This window comes from Muntiacus reevesi, chromosome 2 (assembly GCF_963930625.1).
Source record: "Muntiacus reevesi chromosome 2, mMunRee1.1, whole genome shotgun sequence".
NCBI lineage: Eukaryota > Metazoa > Chordata > Mammalia > Artiodactyla > Cervidae > Muntiacus > Muntiacus reevesi.
In genome coordinates, this window is record NC_089250.1 from 123,356,335 (window position 1) to 123,374,733 (window position 18,399).

Genomic DNA, 18,399 nt, shown 5'->3' on the forward strand with positions numbered 1-18,399 from the left:
GCTTGTAATCTAACAGGTCTGATAATTTAACCAGAGACTGGTTCTGTTTAAGTATCTACTGTGGATCATGCATAGTTAGAAAGTAATGAAAAGAAGTGTTAGTTGCTCAATTGTGTCTGACTCTGCGACCCCAGAGTTGTATCTCACCAGGCTCCTTTGTCCATGAGATTCTCCAGGTAAGAATCCTGGAGTGGGTTGCCTTTCTCTTCTCCAGTGGATATTCCCCATATTCCCAACCCAGAGATCAAACCCAAGTCTCCTGCATTGCAGATGGATTGTTGATTGTCTGAGCCACGAGTAAAAGTAATCAGTCAGTTCAGTTCAGTTCAGTTGCTCAGTCATGTCCCACTCTTTGCAACCTCATGAATTGCAGCACGCTAGGCCTCCCTGTCTTTCAGCAACTCCTGGAGAGTACTCAAACTCATGTCCATCGAGTCAGTGATGCCATCCAGTCATCTTATCCTCTGTCATCCCCTTCTCTTCCTGCCCCCAATCCCTCCCAGCATCAAAGTATTGGAGTTTCAGCTTCAGCATCAGTCCTTCCAGTGAACACCCAGTAATAGTTTGGACCAAAAGGAGTTAAGTAAAACACAATTAAATTACAGTTTCTTATTCACTCAAGCACCGATTTGCAGCAGATGCCCAGACCCCTTCCCCAAAGATTGTATCAAAATACTTAGTTTCTAATTAGGCATTGGCATTTTCTTTTCCTTTTCTTTTTGCATTTTCTTAAGTAAAGAAGAGCGTTACTGTAGGGATTGCAATGGAAATACAGGTTTAAATCTGCCACACCATGTACCTCCAATGGAAAAAACTATTCCCAGAAAAAGGCATGTTGAAGAGTAATCTATGAAATGATCGAATAACAAAATGAAACACTACCATTCTGCCAGGGAGGTAGACTGTGAGGGAATCTGATCACCCATTAAAATGAGCTCATTGAATCAGGACACCAGGTCATGAAAACATTTCCCTCCCAACAGTAGGTCTGGTCTCTCTCAAACCCACAGACTGTGTGGTTATGCTACTATAATATACTACCTTTACTGGTCACACTGGGGTCTTGAAAGAAAGAGCTCAGGCTGAAAAGACTTCAGGAAAATAACTGACTAGGAATATGGTAATAAGAAAACTGCTCTTTCACACTTTGCCTTTCCAAAGGGCTAAAATCAGTGCGTAGAAGGCTTCCTACATTGCATGTCATATCTGAAGCCTAGAAATGAACACTGTGAGTCCATGAGATATATTTTCTGCAGGATGACAGCCTTCATTGCTAACCATTAGTTGTTATGTGTCTGCAATCATTTTCATTTTGAATTGTTTACCTTTTGGATTGCTTACCTTGTGGACTATTTTTCTCAGATATTCTTTTCCAGAAAAATTAAGTGACATATTAAAAATTATTATAAAAAATAGAAACAAATATTTTATTTAACAATTTAATAAGTATTATGATTAATATTTTAATGTTATAATAGTAAATGTCTTTTTTTGTAAAATATTTTCAAAATATCAAATGATCCCTCATTCACAAATATACCTGAAAATAGTGATTTTGATTCCGTTTTTGTTTTTTAAAAGTCGCTATCATTTAAATTCTTTATTCTTCAGTGATAGTATTTTCTGCTTTACAGGTTAAGCAGAGAATGATAACAGTCAGAGAAACAGAGATAACTATGGGGGTAAAAAAATGAGTCTACCATTCAGGAGTTCATTCTGGAGGCATTTCCTGCTGTCCAGCACTTGGGGAACCTCCTCTTCCTGGTGCACCTGCTGGCATACCTGGTCTCTATCATGGGAAACATGGTCATAATCATCATCACCTGGGCTGACCATCGCCTCCAGACGCCAATGTATGTTTTACTGAGCACTTTCTCCTTCTGCGAATGCTGTTTCATCACCACAGTTATTCCTAAACTGCTGTCCATCTTCCTTTCAGGAAGGCAAACAATTCCCTTTTCTGCTTGTCTCACACAAGCCTTCTTCTTTTTATTTCTTGGTGCAGTGATTTTCTTTCTCATGGCAGTGATGTCGTTGGATCGATACCTGGCCATTTGCAAGCCTCTGCACTATGCATCCATCATGAACCTGAGGGTTTGTTTCCTCCTGATTTTCTTGTGCTATACTTTGTCCTTCATCTTAATCACTTGTTTGATGCTCAAAGTTTCCCAGTTATTGTTCTGTGGCCCTCATGTCCTTTCTCATTTCTTCTGTGACCTTGGCTCCTTAATTCACCTCTCCTGCTCTGACACCAGATCTGTTGAAATGTATTTCTTCTTTGCTTCTGTGTTTGTCATTCTGCTGTCCCTCATTGTAACCATCATTGCATACAGCAACATAGTAGTCAGAGTCCTGTGACTACCTTCAGCCAAGGAGCGACAGAAAGCCTTCTCCACCTGCTCCTCTCACCTCATTGTCCTCTCTCTGATGTACGGCAGCTGTGTGTTTATTTACCTGAAACTAAAGCAGGTGAACAGACTGGACTCCAACAGGGAGGCTGCCCTTGTGAACACGGTGGTGACCCCACTGCTGAACCCTGTCATTTATACCCTACGGAACAAGCAGGTCCACCAGGCTCTTAGGGACACACTGTCTAGGGTGAGGTTGCAGAAATAGAGTTTGGAGGCTTAGGATATGGGCTTGCTTCTCTAGTTCAGTTTCCCACCCTGGCAAAATCTCTTCTTGAGAAGCTCTCCGTATAGCTGTTTATCTTATGCTACTTTTCAGCTTTATGGATACTCTCTTATTTTGCAAATCAGTACCTTCTATTTGAAAATTTCATTTGTTCTCTATATTTTGATGAAGCTATTGTCCTTGACTTTTTTACTTATTGGTCTTAAGTAAATTAAATTCAAATAATATTTATGGAGTCAACTATTATATATGTCATAATATACAAAGTCATTAATTATAAATATGTTGCCAGATTTTATAATTTCTGCCCATAATGCATTTTTATGCTTGAACTTTATGATACTTCTGAAAAAAATAAATAGAAACCCTTCTTCACCATTTGATATTCAGTGTTTGAAATTCTAGAAACAAATTGTTTCTGAAAATTATATAAAGTCATAGTATAACTTAATGGTGTTTCATTATTTGAATCTACTTATGTGAATGAATCAGTGGTATTATCACTAGGTCTTCCTTGGGTCTATTGGTTTTAGTATACAAATAGCTCCATGTAACTCCAGATTTTCGTATGGGCTCTTTCAGTATCATCTTCCAGCTGTATCAAATGATATCAATAAAATTCTTTTATTCTTTCTTGAATTATAAACAAAATGCAAAACTCTAAATATTTGTACAGTTTTTTTCCCCCCTGTAATTGGTGTTGTCAAGTCCTGGAAACAACAAATTGCTCGAAGGTAGGTGAGCCCATACCTCCCATCTAAGAGGTATTTTCACCTTAGTGTGATCTTAGGTGTAGAAGTTGCCAGTGTCCTTCATGTTAACCTAATGTGGTTGACATTTTATGTAGTAAAAACTACTAGAACTCATGATTAGAAAAATATAAAAGAAAAATGAGTACATCAACAATAAAGAGGGGATCAAAGTGGACTCATTTACTATGATTGAAGGTTCATTGAGGAAGTGGCTCCCACCTGAAGATAATTGGCCCTAATGGGACATAGGTCCTGTCACATCTAACACTGCATGTGCATAACGTGCATTTGATTTTTACTATGTCTGGTATGAGTGTATTTCCCTTTTAGCTTGATTTGAAAATTGCTTGTAATTTAAGACATAATCTTATTAGGAAGAATTTTACATTGTTGATGGTACTCAGTGATAGATTTTTGTCTTTGGGAGTGATTTAATTATAAGTTATCCTAGGAATTATGGTTTTCCAAGGACATCTCTGCCTTGGTTTCTCTCCTTTCTAAAATAGACGTTAAATGAATAATTTTAAACCTGATAAATTTGGGAATTCCTGAGAGTCTTCTATTTTGGTTTCTGTGTCTTCGATAAAAGAGCCAATCTTCACAGCCTGGAGACCAGAACCAGGCTAATGCAGGAGATGGACAGCACCAGTCAGCCAAAATGAGCCAAACCTTTTGCTCATACAAGCCACTGTCTTTGCTGTTAGTGTGTCTCAAGAGACTAAGTTTTGTCAAGCTCTAGTATCTCAGCCCTGATAGAAGCCAAACCCTCTTGTAGCAACTGGAAAAGTTGGGGTGCTGGAAATGTTGTCTAATTCCTTGTATTTGTAGTTGTTCAGTTGATAAGCTGTGTCTGACTCTTCGAATCTCCATGGACTGCAGCACACTAGGCTTCCCTTTCCTTCACTGTCTCCCAGAGTTTGCTCAAACTCATGGCCATTGCATAAGTGATTGCTATCTAACCATCTCCTCCTCACTGCCTTCTTCTCCTTTTCCCTTCAACCTTTTTCAGCATCAGGGTCTTTTCCAACGAGTTGGCTTATCACATCAGGTGGTCAAAGGATTGGAGCATCAGCTTTACATCAGTTCTTCCAGTGAATATTCTGGGTTGATTTCCTTTAGGATTGGTTGGATCTCCTTGCAGTCCAAGTGGATTTCGAGAGTTTCCTCCAACACCACAATTTGAAAGCATCAATTCTTCAGTGCTCAGCCTTCTTCATGGTCCAACTATCACATCCATACATGACTGCTGGGAAAACCATAGCTTTGAATATATGGACCTTTGTCAGTAATGTGATGTCTTTGCTTTTTAATATTGTGTCTATGTTTGTCAAAGCTTTCCTTCCAAGGAGCAAGAATCTTTGAATTTCATTGCTATAGTCACTGTCTGCAGTCATTTTGGAGCCCCCCCAAAATAAAATCTGTCACCACTTCTATTTTTTCCACTTTAATTTTCCACTTCTATTTTTTCCACTTCTTTTCAGTGCCTTTTCCACCTCCATCTATTCCATCTGGTGATGGAACCAGATGCCATGATCTTAACATTTTTAATGTTGTGTTTTCAGCCAGATTTTTCTCTCTTCTCTTTCATCCTCATCAAGAGGTTCTTGAGTGCCACTTTCTGCTGTTAGAGTAGTATTATCTGCATATCTGAGGTCGTTGATATTTCTTCCAGCTATCTTGATTCCATCTTGTGATTCATCCAGCCCGACATTTTGCATGATGTACTCTTCATATTAGTTTAATAAACAGGGTGATAATGAACAGTCTTGTCATATTCCTTTCCCTATTTTGATCCAGTCCATTGTTCCATGTCTGGTTCTAACTATTGCTTCTTCACCTGCATACAGGTTTGTCCGGAGACAACTAAGGTGGTCTGGTATTCCCATCACTGTAAGAATTTTCCACAGTTTGTTGTGATCCACACAGTCAAAGGCTTTCCATAGTCCAGAAGCAGAAGTAGATGTTTTTCTGGAATTCCCTTGCTTTCTCTATGATCCAACAAATGTTGGCAATTTGATCTCTGGTTCCTTTACCTTTTCTAAAGCTAGCTTGTACATCTGGAAGTTCTCAGTTCATGTACTACCGAAGCCTAGCTTGAAGGATTTTGAGTATAACTTTACTTGCATGTGAAATGAGCACAATTGTCTGGAAATTTGAATGTTCTTTTTCGCTGCCCTTCTTAAAACCTGACCTTTTCCAGTCATCTGACCACTGCTGAGTTTTCCAAATTTGCTGGCATATTGAATGCAGCACTTTCACAGCATCATCTTTTAGGATTTGAAATAGCTCAGCTGGAATTCCATCACCTCCACTAGCTTTGTTTGTAGCAATGCTTCCTAAGGTCCACTTGACTTCACGTTCCAGGATGTCTGGCTCTAGATGACTCACCATACCATCATGGTTATCCCAGTCATTAAGATCTGTTTGGTATAGTTCTTCTCTTTATTCTTTCCACCTCTTCTTAATCTCCTCTGCCTCTCATAGGCCCATACCAGTTGATTACATTCTTTATATTATATTCAAATTGATTATATTCTTTGCAGCTGAAGATGGAAAAGCTCTGTTCAGTCAGTAAAAACAAGATCTGTAGCTGGCTGTGGGTCAGATCATCAGCTCCTTATTGCAAAATTCAGGATCAAATTGAAGAAAGTAGGGAAAACCACTTGGCCATTCAGGTATGACCTAAATCAAATTCCTTATGATTTTACAATGGAGGTGACAAATAGATTCAAGGGATTATATCTGGTAGACAGGGTGCTTGAATAACTATGGATAGAGGTTCATGACATTGTGCAGGAGTCAATGACCAAAGCCATCCCAAAGAAAAAGAAATTCCTTCTATATCTAGGGAGAAACTGAGAGCTGGTATATTTGCCTACTACACACTACTGACCCAGGGGAAAGAACTGCAGGAAGTGACTCTTTACTTCTTAGAAGAAACTGAGAGTTGGGGGTTCCCTCCTGATTATAAGGTGCCATGTTGGGTTGGAACTCACCATCCCCTTGCAAAGACTGGTTTGCTTTGACTCAGTCATGTAGACCAGAATAGGTCAGAATCAATATGTTCAGGGATTCCACCAATAACTTTAACTCACCTGTATGATAAGTTTCATCTATATTTTCTATGTATAAACTCTATTAGCTAAGACTTTCATAGTAATTAAACTGTGGCTTCCTCATGTGCTAGAAAGCTCCAAGATCACAAAAACATAGTCATTTGTTATTCTGGGATCTTTTGAGGCTATTATCTGAATATAGAATTTTAAGTTGAAACAAAGATAGAAACATCTCCAGTTAAAAAATTTCTTCTTTATTTATCAGTTTAAAATGACATTTTATTATTTTAGAGAGGAAAAAAAGCAGAACATAATTCAAATTCTGTGAAATGCATCTAGTTGAGTATGTGACTTCGATGTGATTGATCAACTGGTAGTGTTATAAACTAAAATGAGCTTTGCAGGAAACAAATTGGTTGAGCAGAGTTTGGCCACATCGGATAACTTGTTAGGACAACTACGCCCTAAACATCAGCAATTTCCATGGTACTAAAGGAGAATTTAAATGGAGAAAAGAAGGGAACCTTTTCATTTTTTGCCTAGGTCCAAGAGAGATAAGAATCAGTGACATCGAGCAATTGAAAAAAAATTCTGGGAAAGCACAAAGTAACTCAAGAAGAAATAGAATATACAAATAGGTAAATAACAATTGAAAAATATATAAGTGATCAAAAACTTCCGACGAAAAAAGCCCAGGAACAGATGTCTTTACTAATGATTTATGTGAAATATGTAAAGAAGAATTAGCTCCAATTATTCACAGACTTCTAAAAATATAAGTGAAATGATCACTTTCCAGCTCTTTCCATGAGATCAGTATTACCCTGATATCAAGACTAAATGAAAGTATCATAAGAGAAGAAAACTAGACACCGATTTCTGTGATGAAAAGAGGTACATAAGAATACTCCCGGGATGGGGAATTCGTGTAACTCTATGGCTGATTCACATCAATGTATGACAAAACCCACTGAAAAATAAAAAAAAAAAAAAAAAAAAAAAAAGAATACTCCCCAAAATGCTTTCAAACCTAAATTAGAAACACATTACAAAGGATAACACACAATCACCAAGTGCAGTTTATCCCATAAATGCGAGGGTACTTTAACATATAAATATCAATCAATAGTATACACCATATTAATAAAATAAAGGACATCAAACACATGATGATCCCAATAGATGCAGAAAAACCATTTGACAAAGTAAAGAATTGATACCTTTGAACTGCGGCATTGGAGAGGACTGTTGTGTGTCCCTTGGACTTAAAGGAGATCAAGCCAGCCCATCCTAAAGGAAATCAGTCCTGAATATTCATTGGAAGGACTGATGTTGAAGCTGAGACTCTGATACTTTGGCCACCTAATGTGAAGAGCTGATTCTTTGGAAAAGACCCTGATGCTGGGAAAAATTGAAGGCAGGAGCATAAGGGGAAGATAGAAGATGAGATGGTTGGGTGGCATCACTGACTTGATGGACGTGAGTTTGAGCAAGCTCAGGGAGTTCATGATGGATAGGGAAGCCTGGCGTGCTGCAGTCCATGGGGTTGCAGAGTCAGACACGACTGAGAGACTGAACTGAACTGAAACTTCCCATGACAAAAACATTTGGAAAACTAAATACAAAAGGGAAATTTCTCAACCTGATAATCTGTATCTATTAAAAATAACTGAATAATAGTATCCTTGACAAGGAAAGACTGACTACTTCCTCCCTAAAATCAAAAAGAAGAGGGTGTCTCTATTTAACACTGTTCTAGAGGTTGTTACAAGAACAATTAGGCAAGAAAAACAAATAAAAGACCTTTAGATTGGAAAGGAGGAAAAAGATTATCTTATACACAGATGCCATAATTTTGTACATAGAAAATTCTAAGGCATAGACAGTAAAATTTTTAGAGCTATTAAATAGGTCAAACAAGGTTTTAGAATTAAAATATTTAAAGTTCTTTTTTAATTTTAGTTTTTATTTATTTTTGTTACAGTAGAGTTGGAATACAATAGTACACAATTTCAGAGGTACAACATAGTGATTTTCATTTTTAAAAGAGTAATTTTCTTTTTATTTTATTTATTCATTTTTATTTTTGGCTACACTGGTCTTCCTTGCTGTGTGCAGGCTTTCTCTAGCTGTGGCAGGTGGGGGCTACTCTGCATTGTAGTGTTTGGGTTTCTTATTGTGGTGGCTTCTCTTGTTGCGGAGCAGAGGCTCTAGGCATGTGGGCGTCAGTATTTTCGGCACACAGGCTTAGTTCTCCAAGGTATGTGAGATCTCCTAATCCAGGGATCTAACCTGTGCCCCTGTATTGGCAAGAGGATTCTTAACCACTGGAACACCAAGGAAGTCCTAGTGGGTCACATTTTTAAATATTCTACTCCATTTATAGTCATTTTGGCTATATTTTCTGTGTTATACAATACAGCACTGTAGCTTATTTATTTTATATACAGTAGTGTGTACCTCTTATCCTCAACCCCTATCTTGCTGCTCCCCACTTCCCTCTCGCCACTGGAAACTACCAGTTTGTTTTCTATACCTGAGTCTTTTTTTTTTGTTTGTTTGTTTTATATTCAGTCTATTTCATTTTTAGAGTCCACATATAAGAGATAACACCCCACTCCAGTACTCTTGCCTGGAAAATCCCATGGACGGAGGAGCCTGGTAGACTGCAGTCCATGGGGTCACTAAGAGTCGGACACAACTGAGCAACTTCACTTTCGATTTTCACTTTCATGCATTGGAGATGGAAATGGCAACCCACTCCAGTGTTCTTGCTTGGAGAATCTCAGGGACGGGGGAGCCCGATGGGCTGCCATCTATGGGGTCGCACAGAGTCGGACATGACTGAAGTGACTTAGCAGCAGCATAAGAGATAACATATGTGTGCTTAATTTTCAGTCATGCCCAACTCTTTGCAACCCTTAGGACTGTAACCCAACAGGCTCCTCTGTACGTGGGATTCTCCCCTTAAGAATCTTGGTGTGGGTTTCCATTTCCTTCTCCAGGGAATCTTCCTGACCCAGAGATCAGACCCAGGTCTCTCATATTGACAGGCAACTTCTTTACCAACTGAGCCACTGGGGAAGGTGGGGCACACATAAAAGCTCCCGAAAATTTCTATGAAATTTGCCTTGACTTTGAAGATTAGCGAGGAGATATTCAGACAGATCTCCAGACAGCTACTGAATGCCCCAGTGTTGCCAGAAAATAGACTCTGGGTGGTTAGCCACCTGGCTCTCAATGGGAAGCTAGAGGCCAAAGAAAAGTGGGTAACTCCTGTGTCAGCAGCCCAGCTGAGACCCCAGGAGGAGAAGCAGACTTCCAAAGGGTGGTTGCTATGACAACAGCTTCTCCTCACTGGGAGTCATGTCTCAAATTTTCTCTCCTGTGTTTTGAAGAAGTCTGACATCCACTTTACAGATTTCATTTCAAAAGAGATAGGCTGGCCATGTGAGTATGTTAAAGAAACCACCTAGCATTCCCTTTTCTGCCCTGAAGAGGAAGAAATTTTTGCTTCCCCTTTTTCAAAGAGATTGAGGAAGGCAACAAAAATATTCTCCAGACGCAAATATCCAATGAAAAGAATCATAATGTTGGTGGAGACATGAAGAATGATTGAGTGAGGATGGTGGCTTTTCACCTTCTTCCTCAGAATCCAGTGTCTTCCCCAAAGCCTGACAATATCCAGCGTGTAATCTATCCCTTCTGCATGATATACTCTATTCTTAAACCTCAGTGCTCTGGCCTCAGTGCACACAACCCATATAGACAATTTTATTCTGGACTTTTACCTCAAACAGATAGAGACATTTCAATCAGGATTTTAGGATTCCTTGGGAAATCATCATATAATTTCTTGGACAAATCTTGGCAGAAAACAACATGGGCATCTGGGAACAGAGTGTTTCTTCCTCTAGCAGTGAGGCCTCTGGATTGGTACCTGGCCATTTGTAAGCCCCTTCATTATAGAACTGTCACGAATCTGAGGACTTGCTGTCTCCTGGTCACAGCCTGCTTTGCTTTGGGCTTCACTCTCATGGCTGGTCTGGTGGTGAAGGTGTCCCAGTTATCCTTCTGTGGACCCCATGTCATACTTCACTTCTTCTGTGACCTTGGCCCCCTGATCCATCTCTCCTGCTCTGACAGCAGGTTTGTTGAGGCACTGGTCTTTGTCCTTGCTTTGTGTGTCCTTTTGGCATCCCTCATCATAACCATCACTGCATACAGCCACATAGGCGCCACAATCATTGGACTCCCATCAGCCAAGGAGCGACAGAAAGCTTTCTCCACCTGCTCCTCTCACCTCATTGTCCTCTCTCTGATGTATGACAGCAATGCCTTTATATACATGAAACCAAAGCAGGTGAACAGGCTGGACTCCAACAGGGAGGCTGCCCTTGTGAACACGAGGTGACTCCTCTGCTGAACCCTGTCGTCTCTACTCTATGGAACATACAGGTTCACCAGGCTCTGAAGGAGACCATGTGCAGAGTGAAAATATCAAGATAAAGAAGTCATACTGTCTTGGAAGTGTGAGGTGATAGCTCATTGTGTTTTGATTTGCATTTCTCATAATGATGTTTGAATTATTTCCATTACTGATTTTGAGTGCCTTTTTATGTACTATTTACTTTTGTATGTCTATTTGGAAAAATGTTGACTAGTTTCCCTGATCATTTTTTAAAACTTTTGTTTTAAGTGAAGTATGGTTGAATCACAATGTGTTCATTTCTGGTGCACAGCAAAGCGATTCAGGCATATATATATTCAGATTCTTTTCCATTATAGGTTCAGCTCAGTTCAGTTCAGTCACTCAGTCGTGTCTGACTCTTTGCGACACCGTGAACTGCAGCAAGTCAGGCTTCCCTGTCCATCACCAACTCCCAGAGCTCGCTCAAACTCATATCCATCGACTCGGTGATGCCATCCAACCATCTCATTCTCTGCCGTCCCCTTCTCCTCCTGCTTTCAGTCTTTCCCAGTATCAGGATCTTTTCCAATGAGTCTGTTCTTCACATCAGCTGGCCAAAATATTAGAACTTCAGCTTCAGCCTCAGTCTTTCCAATGAATATTCAGAACTGATTATAGGTTATTAGAAGATACTGAATATAGTTACTTTTACTATATAGTTGGACCTTGTTGCTTATCTATTTTATATATAGTAGTATAAATCTGTTAATGTTAAACCCTTACCTAATCCCCCCACTTTCCATAAATTAAATGTAGTCATAAGTCTTTTTTCTATGCCTGTGAGTCTGTTTCTATTTTATAAATAAGTTCATTTGTATCTTTTTTATGTTTCCACACACAAGTGATATTACACATAATTTGTCTTTCTCTGTCTGACTTAATTCGTTTAGTTTGAAGTAGGTCCATCCACGTTGCTACAAATGGCACTATTTCAATCTTTTTATGACTGAATAATATTTCATCACAATCACATACACCTTATCTTCTTTATCCATTTATCTATTGATGGACACTTAGATTTTTTTCCATGTCTTGGCTATTGCAAATGGCACTGCTACGAGCACTGGGGTGCATGTATCTTTTCAAATTAGAGTTTTTGTCTTTTCCAGTTATATACCAAGGCATAGGAATGCTGGATTATATGGCAACTTTATTTTTAGTTTTTTAAAGAACCTCTGCTGTTCTCTATAGTGGCTTTACCAGTTCACATTCTCACCAACAGTGTAGGAGGATTCCTTTTCTCCACACTCTCTCTAGCATGTACTATTTATAGATTTTTTTCTTTTTTTTTTTTGAGAGGGAAAAAAAGTTTATTAAAGTGGGAGATGCAGTTAGAACAGTGGGCTAGCTCAAGGGAGAACCGACATTGAACAGGGGTCCTTAGTCCACTTTTATACCCAGGGTTTGAGGAATAGGATAGGGGTCTTGTGAGTCATTTGCTAATTGGACGAGGCATGTAAACTGGGTGGGGGAAGAGTAGGGCAAATACCTTCTCCCTATAGGGTAGGAGGGGAGACAGGTTATACTGCTTCATTAATAGTTACAACATGGGGAGGGAAGGATGATAAGGCATGGTTTTTCTGTTCCTGCATTCCAAGACCCTCCTTGGTTTTATCTGCCCTTTCGTCCTTGGCTCACCACATTCCTCCCTCTTCATTTTCAGGGCTAATTCTTTGGCCCCTTTTGATACCCTGCTCATGTATAACTATCTAGTGCCAGGAGCCAACACACGAGATCCTACCCATGACAAGGTCATGAGGGAGAAAACCTGACAGGCAAGGCGTATCAGGTTTTCAGGAATTTTGAAAGGCCAGCTCATGAGATTCCACCCATGAAGGTCATGAGGAGAAAACCTGACAGGCAAGGCGGATCAGGTTTTCAGGGATTCCAAAAAGCTGCCCCTGGCACTCACCTTAAAGATGATATCTGTCTTTCTGATGCTTGCTTCAATAGACTACTCCCTAATTTCTGTGACACAGGCAGAAGGCCTTCCCCAATCTCTTTCCAAATAAGAATCAATATAGAACTTTAATCTATAAGTTTCCTGGGTGGTGGTATTTTATGAGATTATTCAGAGTGAAAGGAGTGTTTTAATTTAAACTCCTTTGCTGGTATTTTAGTTTGTTTAGCAAATGCGCTTATGCCCTTAGTACTAATATGCATGACAGCTTATAATACCCTAATCATAAAACAGCATAAAGAACCTGATCATATAAAGGCCCTAATAGACATAGAGCCCTTCAGGGAGTGAGGAAACCCTATTAGAAAACACAAGAAAAATTATTCTAAAAGTGGCTATTGGGTTAACATTTGCTTACTTTGTTTTTGCTCTTAATGTGCTAAGGTTGTGTTATGGAAACCATTGTTAATATAGTTAAAGATCTAGAAAAATAAGAGCTTAGCCCTAGTGTGGTAACAATGGGATGGTTGTTAATTGTCAACCAGGAGTGCTAGGCAGAGGCTGCCTCACTGAAGCCACAGAGTCTGTGTGGGGTAAACCTCTTAGATAAATTCAACTGACAACTTCTGCAGAAGAATTGACTTTTTTGTTAGCAAGGTTATACTTCTACTATGTTGTGACATGCTGTCCTGTTGCCCTATGAGACTGTAACTTTTCTGTTAAGGTCACCACAGAAACAGAAAATAGGTTTACATTCACCTGACTTGCATTAAATGTCAATAGGCCCCAAGGCCAGAAGATAATGTACAAGACCCTCATAAACAAAGAAGTACGCAGAAAACACCCTGGTTTTGTGAGGGACAAGATGATGTAGTGTTAAACTATCTTCCCCTTAGAAATGTACTAACTTAGGGTATAAAAGCTATGGTAAAAAATAAAGCAATGCCAGACCCTGCTGCAAACACCCCCGTCTGGTCTCTCTCTCTCTCTCTCTCTCTCTCTCTCTCTCTTGCTGATGCCATTCATCCTGAGGGTACCCCTGGATCCTGCCGGGGCTGGACCCTGGCAATCTAGCTATTTTCCTTCTCAGGCACTTGGGAACCCAATCTCAAAGATTTGTAGACTTTTGATGATGGCCATTCTGACTGGTTCCACTTTATTGCAGTTTTGATTTGCATTCGTCTATTAATGTTGAGTGTCTTTTCATGTGCTTGTTAGCCATCTGATTGTCTTTAGAGAAATGTATATTTAGATCTACTGCCAATTTATTGATTGGGTGGTCTGTTTTTTTTATATTGAGCTGTATGGACTATTGTAAATTTTGGAAATTCAATCTTTAAATTCAGTTGGGTAGATGTTGAATGTATATGTGTCTGAGGAAGTTCACTGGTTGTTGTAGAAAAAATATAAGTGCCAAAAATATAGGCTGTTTTTTTCTGTGTTGTACAATCTATCATTGTAGCCTATTTATTTTATACATAGTGGTTTGTACCTCTTATTCCTGAACCCTATCTTGCCCTTTCCTGCTTCCTTCTCCCCACTGGGAACCACAAGTTTTTTTTCTACATCTGTGAGTCTGGTTTATTTTTGAAAATATTCACTAGTTTGTTTCATTTTTTGAGTTCCCATGTAAGAGATAACATATGGGTGCTTGTGTGTACATAACTGCTCAGTCTTGTCTGAGTCCTTGCAACCCTTTGGACTGTAGCCTGCTAGGCTCCTCTGTCCACGGGGTTTCCCAGGCAAGAATATTGTGGGTTGTGGGTTGCCATTTCCTTCCCCAGGGGATCTTCCTGACATAGACATCTAACTCGTTTATCCTGCATTGTAGGTGGGTTGTTTTATTTACCACTCAGCCACCAAGGAAGACCTACAGAGTTCACATTCTCGATTAAAAATGTACAAAAGCTATAAATTAGCAAGAGGATTACAAAGAATATGTTGCTTGACAGTTGGAAACCTTCCCATACAACTTCAAGGCTTCCTAGGTGGTGCAGTGGTAAAGAATCCCCCTGCCAGTGCAGGAGACACAGGAGATGCAAAAGTTCAATCCCTGGGTCAGGAAGATCACCTGGAGAAGAAACAGCAACACACTTGTATCATTGCCTGGGAAGTCGCATGGAAAGAGGAGGGCTATAGTCTATGGGGTCACAGAAGAGGTGGGCACACCTAGGTGACTAAACAACAGGCAGTTGTGCAAAATGTACCTTTGAGGACTATCACAGAGGACTGTGTAGCCTATTGAGAATGATAGCAGTATCTTATCCATGCAGGGAAGGGGTAATTATGATACCTGTCAGCTGGAATTTCCTGTTTTGAAATATGAAGTAATTAAATGTCCACTGGGACTCAACTGTGATTTTAGTTCCTATCCCATTAAAAAAAAATTGATTCTTTTGAATTTGAAAGTTCCATAGGTGTGTCCATTTGACCCTGAGCGTCCTCACTGGTTATGTTAAATAAGCCTGTGATAATTGTATCATAAGGGCATTTGAATGTGTTCCTGCTTATGACTGCTGTGATCCTTTTCTATAATATGGGGTGACAGGTTGATTGGGAAGTGACTGATAACAGGGTCATTAAACAAGGAAATTGACCTTTGTTGTCTCTTCTTTTTGATTCTCTTCTGGGATGGATGCAAAACTAACAAAGTTTGTTTTCCATGGTGCATTGTAGAGTGGAAACAAATATGTCCAGGTATTCTAAATAGTAATATCAAAAAGTGCTAGTGGATGATTGGGGCAGCTTGTATTATCCTAATGGTCCTGAATTTATCAGTCAGATTGCAATGGAAAAAACTATGCTCATTAATCCTCCAGAGTTTGGAAATGTATTTTTTAATGGAGCCTTTGGCCACCTCATGCGAAGAGTTGACTCATTGGAAAAGACCCTGGTGCTTGGAGGGATTGGGGGTCTGAAGGAGAAGGGAATGACAGAGGATGAGATGGCTGGATGGCATCACCGACTCAATGGGCATGAGTTTGAGTAAACTCATGGGAGTTTGTGATAGACAGGGAGGCCTGGCATGCTGCGATTCATGGGGTCGCAAAGAGTCGGACACGACTGAGCGACTGAACTGAACTGAACTGAACTAATAATTTCCTACTAATGTAGAACATAAGGCATCCATTAATTTTGTATTAGGTCAAGGAAAGGTATATCTCAACTAAGAGTGTTTTTCCCCCTAGGAGAATGTTACATTAGCCTGCTTTGTTTTAAGAAGAGAAAGAAGCACATTGTCAAAAACACACTGTTTCCTGTGAACTGCTTTGTGGTGAGTACTTGATCATGGGGTTAACTTGCAATCTAAAAGGTCAGGTATTTTAACCAGAGATTGGTTATGTTTAAGTATCTTATGTGGATCATGCATAGTTAAAGTAATGAAAAAACGTGCTAGTCAGTCAGTCTTATCGACAGTTTGCAACACCATGGCCTGGAGCCTACAAGGCTCCTCTGTCCACGGGGTTCTCTAGGCAAGCATGCTGGAGTGGGTAGCCATTCACTTCGCCAGAGGATCTTCCCGACCCAGAGATCAAATCCGAGTCTCCTGCATGGCAGATGGATTTTTTACCATCTGGACTACCAGTTAAAGTAATAGTTTTGGCCAAAAGGAAGTAAGTAAAACACAATTAAATTATGATTTCTTATTCATTCAAGCACTGATTCACAGCAGAGCCCAGACCCCTTCCCCAATGATTCTATCAATATACTTAGCTTCTAGTTAGGTTTGGCATTACTTTTTAATAAAGACAAATGTTCGTTTAGTGATTGCAATGAAATACAGGTTTATCTCTGCTGCACTGAATACCTCCAATGTAAAAATTTATTCCCAGAAAAGGAATGTTGATGAGTAATCTATGACTAACAGCAGAATGAAGCACTACCATTCTGCTAGGTAGGTAGAGTGTGAGGGAGTCCGATTCACCCATTCAAAGAGTGTTCATCTGATTAACCAAGTCATGAAACCATTCCCTCCTAATTTTAGATATGGTTTCTCTTAATCCTCAGACTGTGTCATTATAATATTATAATAAACTAGCTTTACTGCTCACACTGGGGTCTTGAAAAAAGAACTCAGACTGAACAGGTTTAGGAAAATAACTAATTTTGAAAATGGTAATAAGAAAATGGCTCTTTCACACTTTACATTTTCAAAGGGCTTGAGTCAGTGTGTAGGAGGGTTCCTACACTGCATGTCACACCTGAATGAAGCATAGAAATGACTGGGAGCCCATGAGATGTTTTTTCTGCAGGATGACAGCCTTCATTGTTAACCTAAATTGCAGAGGTGTCCAGAAACAATCATTTTCATTTTGCCCTGTTTACTTTGTAATCAATTATTCACAGATGTTATTTTCCAGAAGAGTTAAGTGACACATTAAAAAAATTTTTCAAAAATAAAAAATGAACCTTTAATTTAGTAATTAGTATAGTTAATGTAATAATGTTATAATAGTGAAACATCAGTTATAGTAAAATATTTAAAAAATATGAAATGATCTCTGCTTCACAAAGACAGCTGAAAGTAGTGATTATTTTATCTTTTTAAGACTTGTCATCATTTAATTTTTTTTTTTTTTCAGTGATAGTATTTTCCGTTCACAGGTTAAGCAGAGAATGATGAGAGTCAGAGAAACAGAGATAACTATGGGGGTAAAAAATGAGTCTACCATCCAGGAGTTCATTCTGGAGGCATTTCCTGCCGTCCAACACTTGGGGAACCTCCTCTTCCTGGTGCACCTGCTGGCATACCTGGTCTCTATCATGGGAAACATGGTCATAATCATCATCACCTGGGCTGACCATCGCCTCCAGACGCCGATGTATGTTTTACTGAGCACTTTCTCCTTCTGCGAATGCTGTTTCATCACCACAGTTATTCCTAAACTGCTGTCTATCTTCCTTTCAGGAAGACAAGCAATTGCCTTTACTGTTTGTCTCACACAAGCCTTTTTCTTTTTATTTTTTGGTGCAGTGATTTTCTTTCTCATGGCTGTGATGTCAGTGGATCGATATCTGGCCATTTGCAAGCCTCTGCACTATGCATCCATTATGAACCTGAGGGTTAGTTTTCTTCTGATTTTTTTCTGCTATGTTTTGTCCTTCATCTTCTTCGCTGGTCTGATGCTCAGAGTTTCCCAGTTATTGTTCTGTGGCCCCAATATCATCTCTCATTTCTTCTGTGACCTTGGCTCCTTAATTCATCTCTCCTGCTCTGACACCAGATCTGTTGAGATACATTTCTTCTTCCTTACTTCATTTGTCATTCTAGTACCCCTCATCATAACCTTCGTTGTATACAGCAACATACTAGCTACAGTCCTGCAACTGCCGTCAGCCAAGAAGCGACAGAAAGCCTTCTCCACCTGCTCCTCTCACCTCATTGTCCTCTCTCTGATGTATGGCAGCTGTGTGTTTATTTACCTGAAACCAAAGCAGGTGAACAGGCTGGACTCCAACAGGGAGGCCGCCCTTGTGAACACGGTGGTGACCCCGCTGCTGAACCCTGTCATCTACACCCTGAGGAACAAGCAGGTCCACCAGGCTCTGAGGGACACACTGTCTGGGGTGAGGTTGCAGAAATAA

The 18,399-nt window shown here is 39.7% G+C and overlaps 2 protein-coding genes and 1 pseudogene across 2 annotated transcripts; all 3 read left to right on the plus strand.

Annotated features, from left to right (window-relative positions):
• Positions 1 to 1,689: 1,689 nt before the first annotated feature.
• On the plus strand, positions 1,690 to 9,783 carry LOC136157250 (olfactory receptor 6C74-like; the record flags this gene model as incomplete). The annotated part of the gene is given in 4 exon segments (XM_065919213.1): positions 1,690 to 2,614; positions 5,143 to 5,276; positions 5,930 to 6,061; positions 9,586 to 9,783. Coding segments are annotated over 4 exon segments (1,389 nt in total), but the record flags the coding sequence as incomplete, so codon positions are not given.
• Positions 9,784 to 10,067: 284 nt separating this feature from the next.
• On the plus strand, positions 10,068 to 10,951 carry LOC136157251 (olfactory receptor 6C74-like; annotated as a pseudogene).
• Positions 10,952 to 17,457: 6,506 nt separating this feature from the next.
• LOC136158194 (olfactory receptor 6C2-like) lies at positions 17,458 to 18,399 on the plus strand. The gene has a single exon (XM_065919966.1). The coding sequence runs from the start codon at positions 17,461 to 17,463 to the stop codon at positions 18,397 to 18,399; it is 939 nt and encodes a 312-aa protein (XP_065776038.1). The 5' UTR covers positions 17,458 to 17,460.